At 41.0% G+C, this 19,896-nt stretch overlaps 1 protein-coding gene across 2 annotated transcripts in view; it reads right to left on the bottom strand.

Moving 5' to 3' along the window:
• Positions 1–19,896, bottom strand: part of zbtb16a (zinc finger and BTB domain containing 16a) — a gene marked incomplete at both ends in the record, with an annotated part of 138,526 nt that overhangs the window by 86,617 nt on the left and 32,013 nt on the right. For both annotated transcript variants that reach the window (XM_083889458.1, XM_083889457.1), the window contains one exon: positions 811–908. In XM_083889458.1, the coding sequence (XP_083745584.1) occupies positions 811–908 (98 nt within the window). The remainder of the gene's footprint in view (positions 1–810; positions 909–19,896) is intronic.

Below are 19,896 nucleotides of genomic sequence, written 5' to 3' on the forward strand. Positions count from 1 at the left end.
CATAAGATAAAAGTGATAGAAAATGCAAGTGAACAAATAAATATGCTCCAATGGCACTCAGATGAGTGCCTACCACAGCCAAGGCCAAACAATGGTGGATTTGACTCTCGGTTTTTTTTTGTGCACAAATCTAAGTTATTATCAGGATCAGCGACGAAATATTTCATTTCATCATGATTCAAACGTTATTATCTAAGAACCTGAAGGAAATGTGAAGAATTTTCCCTTTTTAAAAGACAAAAAAACATTCTGAATCTGACCCTTTGACGAGATCAACAGCAAATTTTAAAGGATAATCCTTGATTCATACCCATTCCCTTCCGTTTAATCTGATGCAAATGAAAATACTAAACTAATTTCACTGTTTTTAGTTACTAGTCATAGATTCATCCTACCTTTAAAACACGGTATAATAAAATAGTTGTAAAGTACATAGAAGAGGCTATATGTAAGATGCACAGCTAGGGTTGCAACCAAAATGATTTCCCACAACATAAACAGATTTTGCAGGTTGTAAAATGTATTTTAAACTGAAAATAAAGTGCTTAAGTGATGCGACATGTGGTCATTTCTCCTAAATCCTGCTTTATTTATTCCTTCTCTGATGTGAAAGGAAAACCCGGAGAGCAGCACTCTGCTGCATAATGCTTGAGTGCAACTGTACACATTGGCAGTAATGAGTGATCTATTATTCCTAAAACCAACAGTAAACACGAGCAGTGATAACAGCAGATAGCCTTATCTCAACAGTAATTACAGATTCGGGGGGTTGCGGCATTGCAATTTGGGCCGGTCGGATTTCTTTCTTACCTGAGTGAGACAGCAAATGCATCCGTAGACGAAGGCTGTCCAGGAAACTCTTCCCACACAGCTCACAGCCGTAGGTCTTGATTTCACTGTGCATCTTCCTGTTGACACAGAGAGCAAAACAAACAGGTTATTGTTTGGACTCTTTTTTTTGAGCACATATAGCTTAAAGGTGCATGCATATCACTCAAATTGATGTTCGCATGCTTCATAATGATTTTGTGCGAGGCAAAGGGCTCCATTTTGACAGGTGGGGAAAAAAAAAAAAGTCTCACACTCCGTAAATCATAACATCGGCACATAACAATAACCATCAGTGCAACAAGCCGTCTTCCACAAATAGAAGGCACCAGACCATGACACGGTGCTGCTGTATATCACGAGACGGCTATTCATGCGGAGGCATTGACAACTCCCTCCATCTCAAGTGCAGCAGATGGATAAGACGCTAAAAGAAGCGAAAGCGTCACACAAAACAGCTATTCCTGGGTCAGTTTTAACAACAAGATGTAGCTTGAGGCAAAAATCAAATCTGAATCGTCTGAATTGTTTTTTACAAGCAGACAGCAATTAGGATGTAACACAGTTTAAGCGCACAGGTTCAGACAAGACCAAGGGTCAATATTTGATTAGCTGGTAAAGGCCTTGAAGGTTAGGTGACTAAATACCATCTGACAACATAAAGTCTGTCCTCATGACTCTCTCTCTCTCTCTTTCGGTTGCGAAATCCCCCCCAAAGACCCCACGGCTTATTGCACAGCATATTATTCTTAAGAGATATCTGAAGGTGCTGTAAAGTAATTAAGGTGACACCAATTGCTAAACAACTGCCACAGCACCTTAAGCTGCGTGAGAATTTCAAATACATCGCCGTGAGAGAGGTGCACTATATATATACATATATATATATTATATATATATATATTATATACATATAACTGTTGCTTTTCCACAGCCAAATAAAAGAGGCAAAAGTCTGGTTTCCTGTGTATTATTGTTTGGTCACTGCCGTGACCAGACACCGGTAAGCACATAAGTACTTTTCTTCAGAGGAGTTGATGTTGTTGTTGTGTTACTGTAAATAACAGTAAATAATGCACTTCCTTTGTGCCGGAGTGACATTGTTTTCCTGTGAAAATTACATCCTGGTAATAAAGAGAATATAACAAATGGTGTTTATTTCTGGCAAAAAAGAGAGTATTTTTTAGCTTCAAATGCAATGCGTAAGAATTAGTGACATATTGTTGAGACTCAGTTAACTGCTGTCTTTCCTCAGCACACATGAGCAAAATGGTGGCCTTCAAGCCGTTCAAACGCGCTGCTGTAGAGACATGACAGGGCAAGATGGAAGCTTCCGTAAAGCAAGTCTACCGTCTTAAATATGTGTGAAAGGCTTTTTTTTGTAAAGTGATTATACAATTCTGCCAATAAACCCTCTTAAATGTTACACACTGGACCTCAGGTCATGGAAAAACACCACTGACTGTGAAATGACGCAGCTTTGGTTTGATTAAAATGTTTCCAAATTCTGGCAAAATGTCAAACTATAAAACTACATACTGAAAATGTGACAGATTCTATAATCTTTCCCCGCTTTCACACTCTGTGTGTGTGTGTGTGTGTGTGTGTGTGTGTGTGTGTGTGTGCGTCTGGCAGACAAAACAAGACAACGTCAAATAGACGGATTATACAGTCTCTGTCGACGAGTCAGGTGGCGCAGAGTGATCAGCCGAGTGCATTCTTGGGGAAACAATGCCCTTGATAAGAGATCCGCTCAACTTGGGCAAGATGACAGCCATCCATCTTAGTGTCTCTCAACAAAGCAGCAGAGGAGGAGGTGGTGCCACTCTCCCAAAACATGACTGATTGATGTCAGATGTCGAATGCAAATTGATTTACAGCTCTCTTCTTTTTTGTGCCTCGAGAGGGGCGCGCGGCGCGAGACGGAGCGCGAACGAGACCGAGACAGACACGGAGACGTCAGAGCGCGTCCCACGGCAATGGTTTCAGGAGTTATTAAGCAGCCAAGTCTAGTATGACTCAAGTGACAATTAATTGCCACGAAACATCCTTGAAAAAACCCAGACGAGAGGAAAGACATTTGAAATGGTAGAAAATGGAGAGAGCAGTGTGTCGAATATGTGGCGAGACTCAAAACAAAACCAAAAAAGAAATAAATACAAGGCTCCGTGAATGCCAAATGCCCACAGAGGGAGAAGAGGACACTTGAAAAGACAAAAATGGGAGAGAATTTGACACAGAGGGACAGGAATGACACAGCTGGTAACGGAAATAATACTCTCTCACAGTGCCAAATATCATTCTGTGATGGTACACACCAGGGAAAATGGAATACAGCATGCTGTTGGTTCCAAATACAGTGGGATTGATCAATAGCAATTGCAACAGACTGATGCATAGCATTCTGGCTTATTAAGTTAAACTGTCAGTGGATAAACAGCAAACCGCTGCCACCCCCTGCCCTGGAATTCCTGCAGAAACAGCAGCAACAACCATTTTTGTTTCCCAAAGCTTGACCTTTACTGTTCATATTTGAGGTCCATTATAAAGAAATAATGTAACTGTTTTCTTTGCAGAAATTCAACAACAAACAGACAAAGAAATTGAATGAAATTGATTTTTCTTCCCTTTTACCTTGAAGGATCAGCAGCGATGTAGTCGCACACACACACACACTCTTTCGCCGTGATAAGGGGGGGAAAAAACTCACGCAAGTGGTAAAGCACAACACAACACGCACTGAGCACAAAGCCTTTCAAAGGCCCATTGTGTCCTTCCTCAATCTGACCATTGTGCCCCGCAGACAGAGCTCTGATAAGGTGCGGATGGACTTATTAAGGCCCACTTGAAGTGGAAGCAGCGAACGCCGTGTATTTCCAACGTACATGTAAGTGCTGATGAGCAAAGCGTGGTGTGTAAGTCTCCTTGCTGAGAGAGTGTTAAATTTAACTGCAATAGCTCGCACTATACACTGAAACAGCACATTACTTGATGTTCAACAGAATGGTAACAGCAGATGTTCCAGTAATTTAGTCTGTTAAAGGACAGGTTTAGGACTTTTAGAAGTCGGTCCATTTGAAACACTAATGACTCCCTCTTCTAATCGTGTTCAACTATATTTAGTCCATTGTGTATAAGCTGCTACTCTCACCCTTTTGTGTAGTATCAAAAAATACACCAAAAGTGGGCCAAATGATGTTAAAATTAGCCACTGTAACTAATGTAGAAATTATACCGCTCTGACAAAACACTGCTTCAAAAAGCGCGTCCAGGCCGAGAAGCCAAAATATTCAAAGTCGCATGAGTCAAGTGATGAATAATTAACCGAAATCGGTTCGACTGCAAAGGTTCCAAATGTGCCAAATGTTAGCCACAGTGCTGCAAACGTGACAACACTTGACGACCGATGACGAGGCGCATTTTTAAAGTGGAACTCGATGAGCCTCGTGTAAAGTGATCAGTGCAATCCACCAAACCGGGAAAAAGTGAATTAATTAGGGGAAAATGATCATATTGAGATGTTTCAAATAGTGCTGGGCCCGTTAGCACATGCTAACGGTGTCAACGTTAACGCACATTAACGCATGATGCTTTTCCATGAGGGCTGACTGGAAAAAGTCAGTCAAAGTCAAAAACGTCACGTTCACCAGGCACGTAGGCGCGTTAGCTCCTTTAGCGCCATTAGCTCGCCTACAGTCGAACTGGAGCGGTCTGTTTATTAAAGGAAAAGAGCAGCGCTACAAATAACCAGTGTACCTGTGTACTGCGTATGTGTGCCTCTGTTTTTAAAGTTTAGCTTTACTTTAGAGACTCATTTTAACAATCGGGACAATCGTCACACGCGTCTATTTCTGGTCAGTTGTCATGGAAACATGTCATGTGTTAACGTGCGTTAGCACTGTTTAAATGGATATTACAGTATTACCACATGCTACTATCAAAATATTAACTACCATTTGCTAATGAAAGGATATTTCTTAAAGCAAATAAATTGCTCATTACAGACTTTCAAATTTTCATTTGAAAACGATTCATTTTCTTTTTTTATCTAGAATAATAATAATAAAAGTCGTTTAAATAATGCAATTGAATTAGGCTTAAAAAATTACAACCCACACTTAATTGTAAACAGAACAAAGGTGCATTTGCAGTTTTGCACCACCGCAGTCAGTATTTTAAGGTGTGTTTTAATGTCCCTGCAAATGATTTATCTGCATAAAGTGGGCTAATAATAGACTGTGATTCGGCTTCAACAATGTTTAATGACTTGTGAAAAAAGACACTAAAATATTGTCTCAGCTCAGTGATTTAGCTCAGGAAGACCTCTGCACACACACACACACACACTCAAATCCCTTTGTAACTGTCTGTTTTCATGTTGTGCTTCTGAAAAAGACGATGAGACGTGCGTGTGTGTGTGTGTGTGTGTGTGTGTGTGTGTGTGTGTGTGTGTGTGTGGTGGGTGGGTCGGTGCTTAGGGAGGGTGATTTGAAACAGACTGACTGTAGCCATTAAGGAAGTTCACATAAAACTCTCTCAGGCCATTTACTCAGTTAATAATCGACTTTGTCCAACAGTCACTTTTGACAACGGCAATAAATTGAAAATTTATGTCAACAAAACATATGCTGATCACCTCATGCAGTGTGCGTCCTCGTAAAAACCCCCCAGCCCAACCAAAGGCTGTGTTATTGAACAGCGACAGCTTGCCTCGTGCACTTCACAACTTTTCCCTCAACTTGGCTCACAATATTTCATAATCATAACACACCGGATCCAGTCAAGTAAAGACGTCTCACCTGTCCTCCCACTTTGGAGGCTTTTTTATGAAAGTCAAAATAAAGACGCACCAGAGCAAACCCAAAATAACTCCAGGGGCCGCTTGATGCGATTTGAGTCATCCAGCATTTCACATGATTGGGCTTCGACCGAGGCAGCAAAAGCGACTGCCAAACCTCGTTAGATCAAATGACGGCTTTAAACTCGCGCCGCTGTCCTCTCCAGCTCATATCAACATTTCATATCACCACATCTGAACTATTAGACAAAAACAGGAAGAGCCAAGCCACGCTTGATGACTCGCACTTATTTCTCGCCGCTTGGCCCAAATCTATTCCTCCTTCCTTTAGCAGCCTTGAGTGTTGCTCTCTCTCTCTCCTCATCTGTCCTTTCATCTTTTATTTTTTCTTTCTTTCTGTCTTCCATCCTCTGATCCTGAGGGAAGCTATAAAACAACCTGAAACAATGTTCGTAAATAAAAGCACCGGAGAAAGAGGAATGGAGGGTTAAGATGGAGAGAAGAAAAACACTAAAAGATAAAGGGAGGCAATTGATAAGAGGTGGTAAATTGAGGAAAAGCTCTCGCATACATATGTGTGTGTGTGCGTGTGTTTGTTCATTAGTCCTGTGGATCAGATGAAAAAGAACTGATAATTGGAGAAAGGAAGGCCACTGAATGGAGCTCAGACTTAAGTAGCAGACGGATGGCGAGCGTCTCGCGTTGGTGGCAATAAAAATGAGCCGTCTTTGAAATTCACCTTAGCAAAGGAACAGAAAAACACAAACATAATGAGTGTGTTCTTCTTTTTTTCTACTTGTGCGTCTCTGCGAAATGCATCCATTCTGTCTTCATAACGCCGCACTGACTAATACGCTCATATTAGTAATGAGTAAAAATTATCATGTGTATGAAACACACACATCTGGCGTTTTGGACGACAAACTCATCAACCACAAGAGGCACCAGATGCAGGCTGCTGTTGTGGTTGGTTTTTTTTTTTAATGGAAAAAGACTCAATGTGAAGTCAGGATGTGAACAATAGACACAGTCCAGTGACTCGCTGGTGACAAAAGTAAGACAAAAGGAGAGAGACATTTATTCATCAGGTGGCTACAAACAGCACTCTGAATGAATGCTAATGTTTCCCTGTGTGTGTGTGTGCGCGCGATAGCAGCAGCTTCCTAACAAATCGGCTGTAACAACTGTGTAATTTGTGTTTTCAGCTCGTCCTGCTGTCCCTGGCTGAATTTTTTTTTTTTTTTTTTTTTTTTTCTGACAATGGACAAAAAAGTCTTTTAACTTTCACTTCAACTTTGAATCAGTGACTTTAAAACTGGTACCATCGTGTCCGTCCGTGTGCCAACGTGAAGCAGACACTCAAATCCCTATCATTTAATTTCAAAAACACAGTTTGATATCTGAAAAATGTTAAGTATTTTTTTTTTTTTATATATATATAAAGGGTTTTTGTGTGAAAACACAATAAAATCATCACAATAAGTTCATAAATGAGCTAATTTCCATTCCATTTCACCTCAATCTACAGCAAGGTGCTATGATGAGAGCGATGATAAATCACAGTATCCTATTTTTGTTTTATCCCTAATAATAATAAAAAAAGTAGAATACATCTATTAGTTTAATTCTAAATATTTATATAGTTTTTTATTAAATGTGTGCATATAGAGCAAAATAAACAAATTATTACACATTTTTTCATTTGTAATAATAAAGAAAAACATGAATTCCCTCATGTGAAAGACACAAAGGGAACAAATAACATGAAGTGCAAAAACAGGAGTAGGGAAAATAACATTGAAAGGCACTAGCCGAGCACATACTGTGACATTAAAAGCAAACACTCATTAAACAGAAGGCAATAAAAAAAAGACTTGAATTTCAAAAATTATTATGTGGGAAAATGCACTCGAGAAGTAAGACCCCGACCAATGGTACATCCATTTGAGGATAAAAGCACGGGGCGAAGCACAGAAACACACACACAACTCCCTGTCAGGGCGAACAAAGCCAACGTGATGCACGAGGTGATTCTGTGTCACTTTGGTGGCTGAGCCTAATGTGGCCATAAGCGGCGCGGGGTCTCACCGCCACCTCTTATTTTGGTTATCCAACGCAGAGAGACACAGAGATGGAGCGAGGGGTTGGGGGGGGGGGGACGAGGGACTTTTTTTCCACCATGAATTTCTGGTCCATTAGGAGGCTGACCATGTCACGCAGCGAAACATAGTGGGAGAAGAGAGGAGGGCATAGCGAGAGGGGAATAGCGATTGTTGGCTGTTCAATGAGACAAAAGGATCGTCTGGAAGAAAATAGAAAGAGATTTCCGTGACACAAATAAATATTTGTTTTCTAGTGAGGAAGCAGCACAATAATAGGAAAAATAAATAAAGGCATCTCTGCTATTTGGTAAAGTGCTCCTTGCACCAATCGGAAAGTCAGTGGTCTGATCTCCAAAGTGTCTCTGGGCACGATGGCGTTCCAAAAATATGTGTGAGCGTGTGAATAGGTGACTGACATGTAGTGTAAAGCACTCTGAGGGGTCAATTAGACTAGAAAGGCACGATATAAGTGCAGTCCATTTATCTACCGAGGCACCATGCGGTTCACTGTGGGTCCATTTTGTGCCAACTGGAGAACCAGGTAAAAAAAAAAAAAAAAAAAGAAGCTCTGTTTCTGTCATTTTATCCTGGCTGTTAAGCTTTCCCCCCCCCAATTCCATTTGCCCTCCAAGCCCCCACAACTCCACCCCTCTGTCTTTGCTCAATCAAAATGTATCAGGCAAGCTGGTGTAACACCGCTTGGCGTGGGCTGTTTATCCTGAGTCCTCCTGCACATATCAATGACTTGGCCCCCGTTGTCCCTCACCAGGGAGACGTTCATATAAATTCAAGCCACACACGCGAACGCCGAGGCACTCGTGTTGAGCATAGATGAGTAGCAGGGCAAGAGGGAGGAAAGGAGGAAAGACAGAAGGATGGGGAGGGAGAGAGAGCACCACTGCCTTTCATCCTCACTGTGTTATTTATAATATTGCAGACACCAAACCACCCCCAAGTTTGCCCCGTGGGTGTCTCGGGAGAAAAACAGCTATATCATGTTCTCAGTGTAAAAAAAAACTAAAAAAACAATGGGGGGAAAAAAAACCACCAACAAACAGTAAACACGTTTCTTTGCTTGAGCGACAGCCTCCGTCGCAGCCAATCAGAAATATGTATGTCAGCCGTAATCACAACGCCAGCATTCGGCGGCGCTGCGATGGATCATTTCGCTTGATCTGATCAACGCAATTTTGATAATGAGGGTAACTTTGACAGCGGGCCATAAGCACTTGGATTAATGATTTCCACAAGTTTCATTAAAATCCAATCAGTCATGTCTGCGATCGCCCACAAGAGGTGTCCTAACCTACAGTGGCAATGGATGTATCGCAGCAAACTCCTAATGGTTTTACATGTCATTTGAAGGTGCTTTGTGCAGTGATCCATGCGTCTTTGTCTGTTCTTTTCTGTATCCTTACGCTAATTTTAAAGTACAAGACGACGAATGACATGGATAAATACAACAAATGTGCATTTTGACCACCGTCATTGGAATAAACCTGTGTTATTAAAGATCTCAGTGCTGTCGATGAAGCGCAAAAGTCTCAAAAGCTATAATACACGTTTTAACTATGCTTTTATTAACACGCATGCTGAATAATGTATGCTAATAAGCATCTTATATGGTTTTATAGGCTAAAAGCTACAGCTAAACTGAAATAAAACCTTCTCAATCGTCAGGAAAATGACAGAAAATGCCTATGTATGTCAGAAGAAAGTGTAGAAATCGTGATTTTCCTCAATGAAACGTTTATTAGACGAAACGGATAAACAACAATCGTCTACAAAAGGGCAGTAAAAGTTTAACAGTTGAACTAAAGATATGCAGCACTCGTAAAAAAGGCAGCGGCGCTCCGGGCTACGAGCCCTGGTCATAAAGAAAAGTGAGCCTGTTTTAGACCCAATTCCAATATAATTATCATTCTTATTAAATGACAATACGTTAATTAAAAGTCGGACTTTATGACTTGAATTCAAAGGGCAAACAAAGTCACTCTCGCCGCACTGATTGTTCTCCACAAACGTGAACATGATTTCAGTTTTCTGTCTTTGCTCACTTCATGTTTCCATTGGATTTCCCTGGCAGCACACGTGCAGTTTTATGCATGCTATAAATCATTTTGCGCCCCCTGCTGGTTGCACGGCAACCGCAACCCAACTAATAATTAGAAAACTAACTTTGAGTCAACCGAACTGCATGTCATTGACATAATTCGGAACAATTAAATGTCAATTAATGTGTCAAAAAAAATGTTTGTAAACAATAACTGATATTAGTTACAAAAATGTGTTAAATATCTGTTTATACGTGTGGGACACTTTTGGCATTAAGGTGACGAGTGCTAGTAAAATGCACTTGACAAAAAGAGCTTTCAAATTAAAGCAAAAAATATATCTATATATATATATATATATCTATGTTGTTTGTAAACAATAACTGATATTAGTTACAAAAATCAACTAATTTAAGTTGAAACACCTGTATTGTTGTTAAATATCTGTTGATACGTGTGGGACATTTTTGGCTGAAATACACTACACAAAAAGAGCTCTCAAATTAAAGCAAAATAAATAAATATATATGTTGATTGTAAACATAAACAGATGACAATGAGATTTTTCCATTGTGTAGAATATGGGAAATATTGCCTAATTTGTTATTTATGTTAAAAATCACATGAAAATCTGGTATTTAAAGGGTTAAAATCCTCCAAAATATGTATAAAATATATCAGTTTCTGTTTGGAGATGAAGAACCTTATTTATTTTTCAAAGGTTGCATGAAGGTTAATACAAACATGTAGTAATAAAATCCCAAAAAAACATTAAATTCCATTCCATTACGACTGGAGAGTTTGAGAGAATTTAAGATGCCACCGTGTTCTCGGGGCCTCTAAACAGTTTCCAGGCACGGGCGACATAAATCACTGGCTTTATTCTTCCATTATGGCTTCTCTGTTACTGAGATACATGTATGTGTCAGTTGAATAAATATCTCTAATGACTTTATTCAGAACACGAGAGGACTGAGAAGCCACAGCACTCAGACAATATCTGGCATCTGGCGTGGGAGAACGGAGACGCAGCAGAATGTAATGATGTGAGGGGGAGACACGTGGTGTCTGGTTGCCTCAGTGAGGGATTTTGAAAAAAAAAAAAAAAATGTATTGCCATTGAAGCCTTAATTAAAGACCATGGCGTGTGGACACTCACCCTGCCTCACATAGCTAATCCCTGAATAAATTCTGTTACCAGCTTCATCATTTATTAGATAAAAAAATAAATAAATCTGCCGCTGTTTCATAAAGCTGGCGTGAGCAAAAGTGTCAAATTGAAATGTATCTCTACATGCAGGGCTGCCAATTAATCAATTAAATCACCAATGATTTAAAACAATATCAATGAATCGTCAATTTTACTTGTGATTATTGAATGCTTTACTTGTTCCTCTGTGACAGTGAACTGAACACTGGTGGTTGCCAAGCCATTTTCCGATATTTTATGAGCCAAACAAGTAGTCAGTTCATCAAGAAAACAATTAAATATCCATTACTACTTGAGTTTTGACTATTAATATTAATACGCTCGACTCCAACGGACAATCTGTGCCAAAAAAGAATATTATTTCTCAATATCACGTCTCTGCTTTTTAAACTTAACTGTTAATTTTGTAATAACACAGCTTTTATGCCACAGCTGTTTCCACTAATTGTCACCATCCAAGCATGATCGCTATACCTATATATAAGGACACAGAAGGCAGTTGGAGAAGGCTTGGTTCTCAGGTAAGAAGGGAGGAAATAATCCCAGATACTTCTAATTGTGCTTGCTGGGCAGGAACAAACTATTTCCAGCTAATCCCAGTTAGATACCTGGATTCCCCCAAAGCTCAGAAGTCAGGATTCACTCTTTAATACCCTCCGTCTTACTCGGGAAGCCATTTCAACCTCTTTCCTCCACTTTCAGTCAGTGTGAAGTGCCTTCACCCTTTGACAAAAGTCCTTTCATTTAAGAAGAGGTGGCAGTGAAGAGAGAACATGTCCTAGAGGTTGCAGTTCAAGAAGATTTTACTGGATTTTATATATATATATATTTTTTTTTTTCAAAAGACTGTTAAAGTTACCCTTTGGCAAGACACCGAAAATTGCAAATTGTGTTCAAACGTCTCGGCGGCCTATCTGAGACCAGATCGTTCAAGGATAGCAGGATTAACTTGAAGAAAATCGTGATTAAAACACAATTGATAATTGAAAATGGCAAACTGATGAATGGAGATAATCTTTAGAGGCACTGTGGCTTTGGTTTTTTCCTTTAAATGATGATCCTGTCCTTAAGAAAAACACAACGGTGCAGACGGGGCAACACACAGGTGTGAGCGTGTGCATGTGCAGCAGCTCTCTGCAGTTTCTCCCTCAGGTCATTACTATAAATGACAGCGTGCTCTTAGTCAACCAGTCCGGTTAAATAAGGATTAGAGGGATAAGGAGAAAATAACTCCACACTTTTGAGGGCAGCAAATGGGGTTTGCAAAATCTGCAGCCGAAAGTAGAGGCTCAGCTTGTCTGCATATAATTTCACACACTCCTTTCCCCCCCTCCTCCTCCTCCTCTCTTATGTGATAACTCTTTTTTTTTTCTTCTCATTTTAACGAGACCTAAAGACACTTTCACTGAAGTGCTGGAACGGTGGGAACAAAGACGAAGGAGAGCCTGTGTAAGATCACATGTAGAAAGCGTTTCAGTTAAAGCCCATCTTTGAGACAGACGCCAGCCCCGCTGCTCCCTCTTTCCCTCCTCGCTTCTCGTTTGGTTTGCGCATCAAAAAGACCTCGCCGTCTCAAAATAGCGCGTCGACGTTTCTGTTTCGTCTTGTTGTTTCTTTCTCTTTTTTTTTATTCTTAACAATGTTGCCAGTTTGCTACATCCCTGTTTTTTTTTCCCTTTGCTCCTGCTTCCTTGATCTGAGAGAGGTTACAGCATGTTGAGTGAGACGGTTGGCTCAGGCAAGTGTGTGCCTCTGCATATGTGAGCTTTGGTGGTCTATAAAAAGCAGCCAGACGAAGTCTTCCCTCTCTCCTCATGCATTATGCATCGGCATCACCTTCCATCAAGTGGCAGAAAAACCTCAAAGATGTCTAACTTTAGCTTCCATTCTGAAAGCCAAACAGAGGAGGAGATGTGTTATTTTGACTGCCGCAGTCGAGCTAAGCACCTGTTACATCAATAAAGGCCTCATTTCGCAACGAGAACGGCGACACAACAACCTGTGTGATGCTACGGCACTCACACACACACACACACACACACACAGAAAAGGCTGTTAAATGCAAGCAGGATGAGAGTATAAGAGTACGGAGACAGAGAGTTTCTTCGCTGCTGTGGCATGTGAATCAAAAATGATTCGTATGGAAACGACAACAGCTGAGATTAAAGCTCGGGTACGCAACTTCACGTGAAAATAGTCGGTGATTGGCTGACGCACCGAGTAGGGCTGCAACGATTACTCGAGTGATTCGATGACAGAAATGTGTTTAATTCCCATCTCGAGCGGCCTGTTCAGCGCAGGGATCGTTGTTCCCCACGGACCGCTTTAGCAGACGCACACCGCACATTCGGATTTTAGCTGGCGCGATGGCGTAGACGGAGAGTGAAACAGCCCGTAAAAGGCAGATAATGTCCAAAGTGTGGGTCCATTTCACGCTAAAACAAGAAGCCAACAAGGTGCAGGGTAACCACTGTAAACGACAACTGGCGTACCACAACAGCACCTTCACATCTGAGCCGATAGCATCCAGTTGCTAACGCTGCCGGCACACACTACGGTCAACATTGATGTTGATGTAATCAAATCATCTACCGATTATTCCTTGATTAATCGAGTCATCGGATTTGTTTGTCAAAAATAATAATAATTTGGCGTTTTGCGTCCTCGATCAACCGAAAAACAATGGGTAGAATGCTAAGCTACATTAAATCAGCTAACATCAATGTTTACGTGAGCGTGTGCCGGAAGCGTTAGCAACGAAATGCTTTCGGCTCAGATGCTGAATCATTGAGGACGTGGTAGAAGTGTTTGTTAGCTTCAGCCCTAGTACCTAGCCAAAAAAAGAGGGTGGAGTCAGAATTTACTCTATAGACAACTTCCAACATTTTTGGGGGAGGAGCAAGACAGGGTGTGTTTTTTGAAATGTCTGCCAGTTTTCTTGATGAGAACATGAACATGATTAGATCACTTTAACTTATTTATCAAGTTGAGTTGCCACTGCTCAGAATAAAACTATCGTTTGAAAATGGAATATAATGTCAGCACTTTCCTTTTAACATACTTTGTTTTGCCTCATAAAGCGACTGAAGAGAAATTCCGAGCATAATATATTCCAAGAGAAATGAAGGGGGGAAAACTGAGAAAAGGAAAACACGATTACTAATCTAAGTAAATAAGCCATATATAGTCCGGTACATATAATTATGAGGCCTACCTGTTGACCAGATGTTGTTTATCTCAGAAAACACTGGCACTCGGTCAATTCTGTGTCAACAACAGCGCCGGCTTCATAACTTTACTTAGTGTAAACACTCTTGTTTATCTGGAAACGGGAGAGGGACCTTGTGATTTTATTTATTTCCAGCCAGCATAAGCCAGCGCAGACCAGTCGACAAGGTGATTATTTTGCTCCCCGACTATTACGCAACTGGGATTGATTTACTGTACACCTTGTAACACACCGGACAGATCACATTCTGGAACACGGATAGAGTGTTTGTGTGTTTTCGGAGAGAACAGCTGTTGTGTTGTGTGTTGTGTTACCCATGCAAAAAATAACACCGATTAGTATTTGCGGGAACGACTGTAGCCGGGGTGAGGGGGAAAATAAACGCGGGGGTTGAAAATAAGAGAAGTGCGATTGCAGGGGCTTATTTTCGCACTTGAGATGACCGCGGGCAGGTTGTTTTGATGCGTCTGACCTCGTGAACTTGTGTGAGTGTGTGTGTGTGTGTGTGTTTGCCGTGCGGCTCGGGGAGGTTCAGGTGGCAGCGATGGCGCTCCGCTATCTGCACTGTCATTCACCGCACGTCCACCTTCCAAGAGCTGCACAGAGCAACCAACAGGCGTCCAAAACAGCCTCAGCCGGAGCTCTGCAGGGCTGCAGTAAACAAGTCGCTCTCATTTCAGAGAGAGTTTGTCAGTGTGTGAGTTTGTGTGTGTGTGTAAGAGGGCAGAACTGTGTGATACACTGCTATGTTCCTGTAGACATCACAGTAAGAGCTGTGTTTTTGTCATTTATATAAAAAGGCCACCGACAACTTTCCCCTTGATTTACATTTCATATATAAATGATTGTCTCCACCTATGCAGCTGATAGAATATGTACATGTTCTAAATACAGAATATTTAGTAGTGTATGTAGAGAATGACATAAAAAGCCTCATTTGCATTTACTGTAAATCCTATGACCATATTTTCAGTCCTTCTGTGTTATAATAATTTGAGAATATCCTTATTTCTTTATCAGTTGAGTCAGATTATTACCTCATTTAGATCATTTAGTCTATGAATATACCAAACATTAGCACTGATTATTTTCATTTGTTCTCTCTTTTACAACTTGCATATACTTTATATATATATATCCACTAAGCTAACTCAAAGCAAGTGAAATAAAATGAGGCATGACAATTGCTCCTATTTCTGGCAGACCCCCCAAAATTCCCTGGAGGTTCCTAAACCCGACTTTGAGAATCATTGGTATCATTATTGTACGTAACGTTGCCAGAGTTTTTCCTCTGCTCTTATCTAAAACCCCGTTGTGCCTTTCTTTTCTTTTTTTTTGTCACATGGCGGCATCCGTTCCATCTCTTCATATCTGACCTAGAATGGGTACTTAACCATGTATAAACACATTGCCTGTGAAAGCGACGGCTCATGTTAGTGCATTCATCTCGGCACAGAGCCCCATTAAAAATGGCAGAAACTTCAGTGAGTGAGTATGACAGCTGAACAGCAGCCAGTGAATGGAGTGGGTGGTTTGTGCCAAGAATTTCTGTCAGCTTCAATCGGTGCCTTCGCCCGTACAGCTGAGGGTCCTGTGAGAGTCTGTGTGTGTGCATGAAATATACCTAATAACACAGCACCAAGTGCTATTTGGATATTAAAGTGTCGCAAGATGTAGGAAAATGTAAGAAATGCCCATGCACTGCAGGCAAACTGTGTCAATTCTTCTCAGAAACATAATAAATGCTGCAAAATTAGATTTTTTTTCATCCATAAGTTAGTTGAATAAAGTTTATTTTTCAATGACCAGTTTCATGGATTGAATATTCATATCATATTAGGGCTGAAACCATTACTTGATTAATTGATTATTAATTGATAACCAAATTATTATTATTATTATTTATTCAATTTCTTGCCTTTTTATATGGGAATATTTTCTGGTTTTTTTGCTCCATATGACAAATAAATGACTAAAACTGAATTATTTTGGTTTGGTTGGTTTTGATAAAGATCAATGTGGTGCCGATTGTAAAGACAGACAAGAACCGTTGTTCAATCTCATGCGAAAACCTTGTGAAATCACTGCTTTTGATATATTTTAGGCATCATATATTGGCATTTTTAAAGATTAGTTTGGGCCTTTTAAAGCCCATCGCTCAACTAATTAAAAGGAGTAACATTTCCTGTTGTTTAACAGTAAATGATCATTAAAAAGAAAAACTGCACTGCATATGAAAAGGTAAGAATCACTAAGTTAAGTCTTCCTCAAGTGCAACACGAAGAAAACCTCGTTGAAAATGTAAGTTTTACTACTTTTCCAACAGGATTCAACAAAAGCCCTTTAAATCCCCACATTATATGATTTTAAGAGGCTGTAAGAGTCCATCAACACCGTCTATTGGGTTTATGTCACTCCTATGTACACAGTGAGAGGGGAAACCACCAGACAAGCCCAACAAGAAAAGAGTGAGAGCGAGAGAGCGAGAGAGAGAGAAAATATACTGTGTGAGCAAAAAGGATAAAATATGTGCTGACAGCTTTTTGGCCAGAGGGCCAGAACACTGAAATAGTAGCGTCTGGATGTCAGGTCGGGGTCGCTCCCTTCACTCGAGAGCAGACTTTCCTCGACCCCGGCTAGGAAAACATCACACACCACTACAGCCAGCTGATAATGTAGTATCTGACAGATAATGCACTCACTTGTCAAAACCGTACACCGATATATTTTGGAAGGGGTTGAAAAGCAAAGCAAGGGTCGACAGTTAAGTAAAATTGATCGGATTTGGGCGGCGATTGTGTCTGAATGTGAAGAACAAACAGCGGAATGAATAGAAGAGCCTTGCTATTTTGTGGCGTTAGTAATATTGATGCGCTGATTGTGAAATTCTGGGCTGATATTGGTATTGATGTAACCGAACTGTCTTTTAACCCTTTAGGCTCTCACATTCAAGCATTTTTATTCTCTTTTTCACTCATGTTTTCTTCACGGCTTCGAAAAAACATCAATATCAATGAACGTCGTCTGGTTTGATAATAGGCCAATAATGACAGATGGTTAAATGGTGCATCACTAATGACATAATTAAACATCTATAGTGAAATCCCTGGATAATAAAATACGACGTTGGTCGTTCTCACGGAGACAAAAACCTGGTCCTAATGAGGCAGGACTTTACATTTTGGATTGTGGGTCGGTTGTGGTTGGGGGGACCTTATCTATGTTCCCCGGGACCTATGTTCCCCTATGTGATCGGGGAACATCGGACCCTTTCTCTAACCTTACCCCTTACCCTAAACCTAACCCTAACCCTTTACCCTGGAGCTCCACACCCAGGCTTCCACAAAGTGGGGAACATAGGACCTTTTTTGGGAAAAACGGGGCACATAGGACCCGTGGAACATAGGTACGACCCCGTGGTGGGGCAGCATTAACTTGTTATGGTAAAGGATACTGGTTTGTTTTTGGCTGATTCCAAATGAATGAGTCCTCAGAAGAATAGATGCACAATAATGTGTGTGTGTGTGTGTGTGGATCTTGGTACATTTTCTTTACATTAGGTTAAAGGAAAGCAAAGAGGAAGGAGAAATCAATATGACTGCTAATGTGGTGACTCACCTGAGGCTAGGGTGTGTGGTGGTGGTGGGGGGGGGGGTTTAAACAACAAACAGGACCTTTAAATGTTCTTCATGGCACAACTCTCGCGTATTTGTATTTGTGTGTATCTGCAACTGTTATAGGGGCAGCTGATAGGTACAGTGTAGATACAAAAGTTACGCAACGTGACCTCGTGTGTGTGTTTTTTTTTTCCAGCACTGAAAATCAACAGTGACCTAAACTGCCTTTCTGTTCATTAAAAAAAAGAACAAAAAAATACTGAGCGAGGCATGACCCCCATGGTCTTGGTGGTAGTTAGAGACTTAAGTGATTATAGGGCTTCACTCGACAGAAGCCTGTAAACACCAAAATAAGTGTCCTTAACTGAGTGAAGTGCCGGTCAGACACGGCAGAGATGAACCATTATGTAGTAACAGTACATGGCCCTCATCTAAAATCAAAAATCAGTCCTTAATAGTAACGTTGTAATTTTTAAAGATGCAGTATGCAACTCTGATTTGTTTTGCTTTGTTTTTGTTGTCGTTGATATTCTGCCTCAGAAATGCTGCATCCATTAAAACTTGATCAGTCAAGCAAAACTATCAGACGTGATTGAGGGAGCATTTGTGTGTATACACCTACAGCACAAAAGGCGGGCGGGGCATGAAGCTTTTGTTCTGTCAAACTGCTGATGGATGAGGTTTTTTTTGAGGCGAGGAATTGACTTCTGAAACTTTTCATGGGTGCTTTTGGAAATGTCACCGGGCGACACAAGCTCTAAACACTGCTGATACGGCCTTTTGCTTTCACTTTAAAAAGTTACGCTCTAAAGCTCAGTCGAGGTTTAACGAACAAACTTAAACCCAAGTTTTTTTTGCCGTCTGTTCTCTCATCAAATCAAAACTGCAGCTTTAAAAAAAAAGGTTCACAGACAAACCCAGGAAACAAAAAGACACAAACACTAACACACACCAACAACACACAACCACTCCTGCAATGTCTTGAGGAAACCATATTTTTTTTTCCCCCTCTTCCACAACAGCAAATCACACATCTGCTCTGAAAATGTACCGAGCTACTTGAGCATTGTGGGCATCTTAGTTTATCTCATGGTTGGTTAAGTATTTGCCAGCTGGGGTGCTTTTCTCTCTGTGTGTGTGTGTGTGTGTGTGTGTGTGTGTGTGTGTGTCCCAGGCCTCCTCGTCATGAAAAGCACAGTTCAGGTGCTGAATCAATCATACATGTAGATAGAATCCAATAAGCACAGGACGAGACTGCAGCTGGGGTCTGCAGTGACAAGAGGCACAGAGAGCCGCGAGAGCGCGAGAGAGAGAGAGAGTAAATATGCCCATGTTGGCAGTGCTCGCTCTATCGTCCCGTCTCAGCAGATGCCATGTTACAGAGAGGGTAATTAATAGCCCAGTGGGGCCAGGGTGTAGATCGCCAAGAAACCCTCTTTACACACGCACACACACACACAAAATAATAATGTCTCCATTTGCCCCCCGGAGCAGATTTGTGCCAACTAGCCTTCACCTCATTATGCCAATCAAATCAAGCTGGGGGGGGGGGGGGGGGGGTGGGGGGGTGAAGGGTTGAGAGGAGCAGAGAAGGGCGGGAACAAGCCGTCCTTTCTTATTCGGCCTCACTCACTTTCACTGTCACCGTGTTCATTATGAAGAAAGATTTGATCTTAATGAGAACAACGTAATTGCACTGAGCTGTCATGAAATGGCCACAGCTCCGCTCGCTCTCTCTCTTTCTATCTCTATTCTTTTTTTTTTCATTTTTGTTCTTTGGTTTGGTAATGAGCCACTCACCACTCCTCTGCTTCCAAGTAGCTAAAAATGTTGGAGTTGCCAGCTGCCAATTTTTTGAGCAACACACACCCTGAGCTGCAGCTGGGTTTTCACAGTTCACTTTGCTTTTTTTCCCCCTCTAAACTGCACATGGTAAACTATTTACAGTGTGGGTGCCAGCGAAGTACTTTAAAATAATAACAGGGATTTAAGTAGAGAGGAAAAAAATAAATAAATCAGGACTGAGAGTCAGTCATTTCAACTTAATCTCCACTTTTA

Source organism: Microchirus variegatus (genome assembly GCF_963457635.1).
Source record: "Microchirus variegatus genome assembly, chromosome: 5".
In the NCBI taxonomy this organism is placed as follows: domain Eukaryota; kingdom Metazoa; phylum Chordata; class Actinopteri; order Pleuronectiformes; family Soleidae; genus Microchirus; species Microchirus variegatus.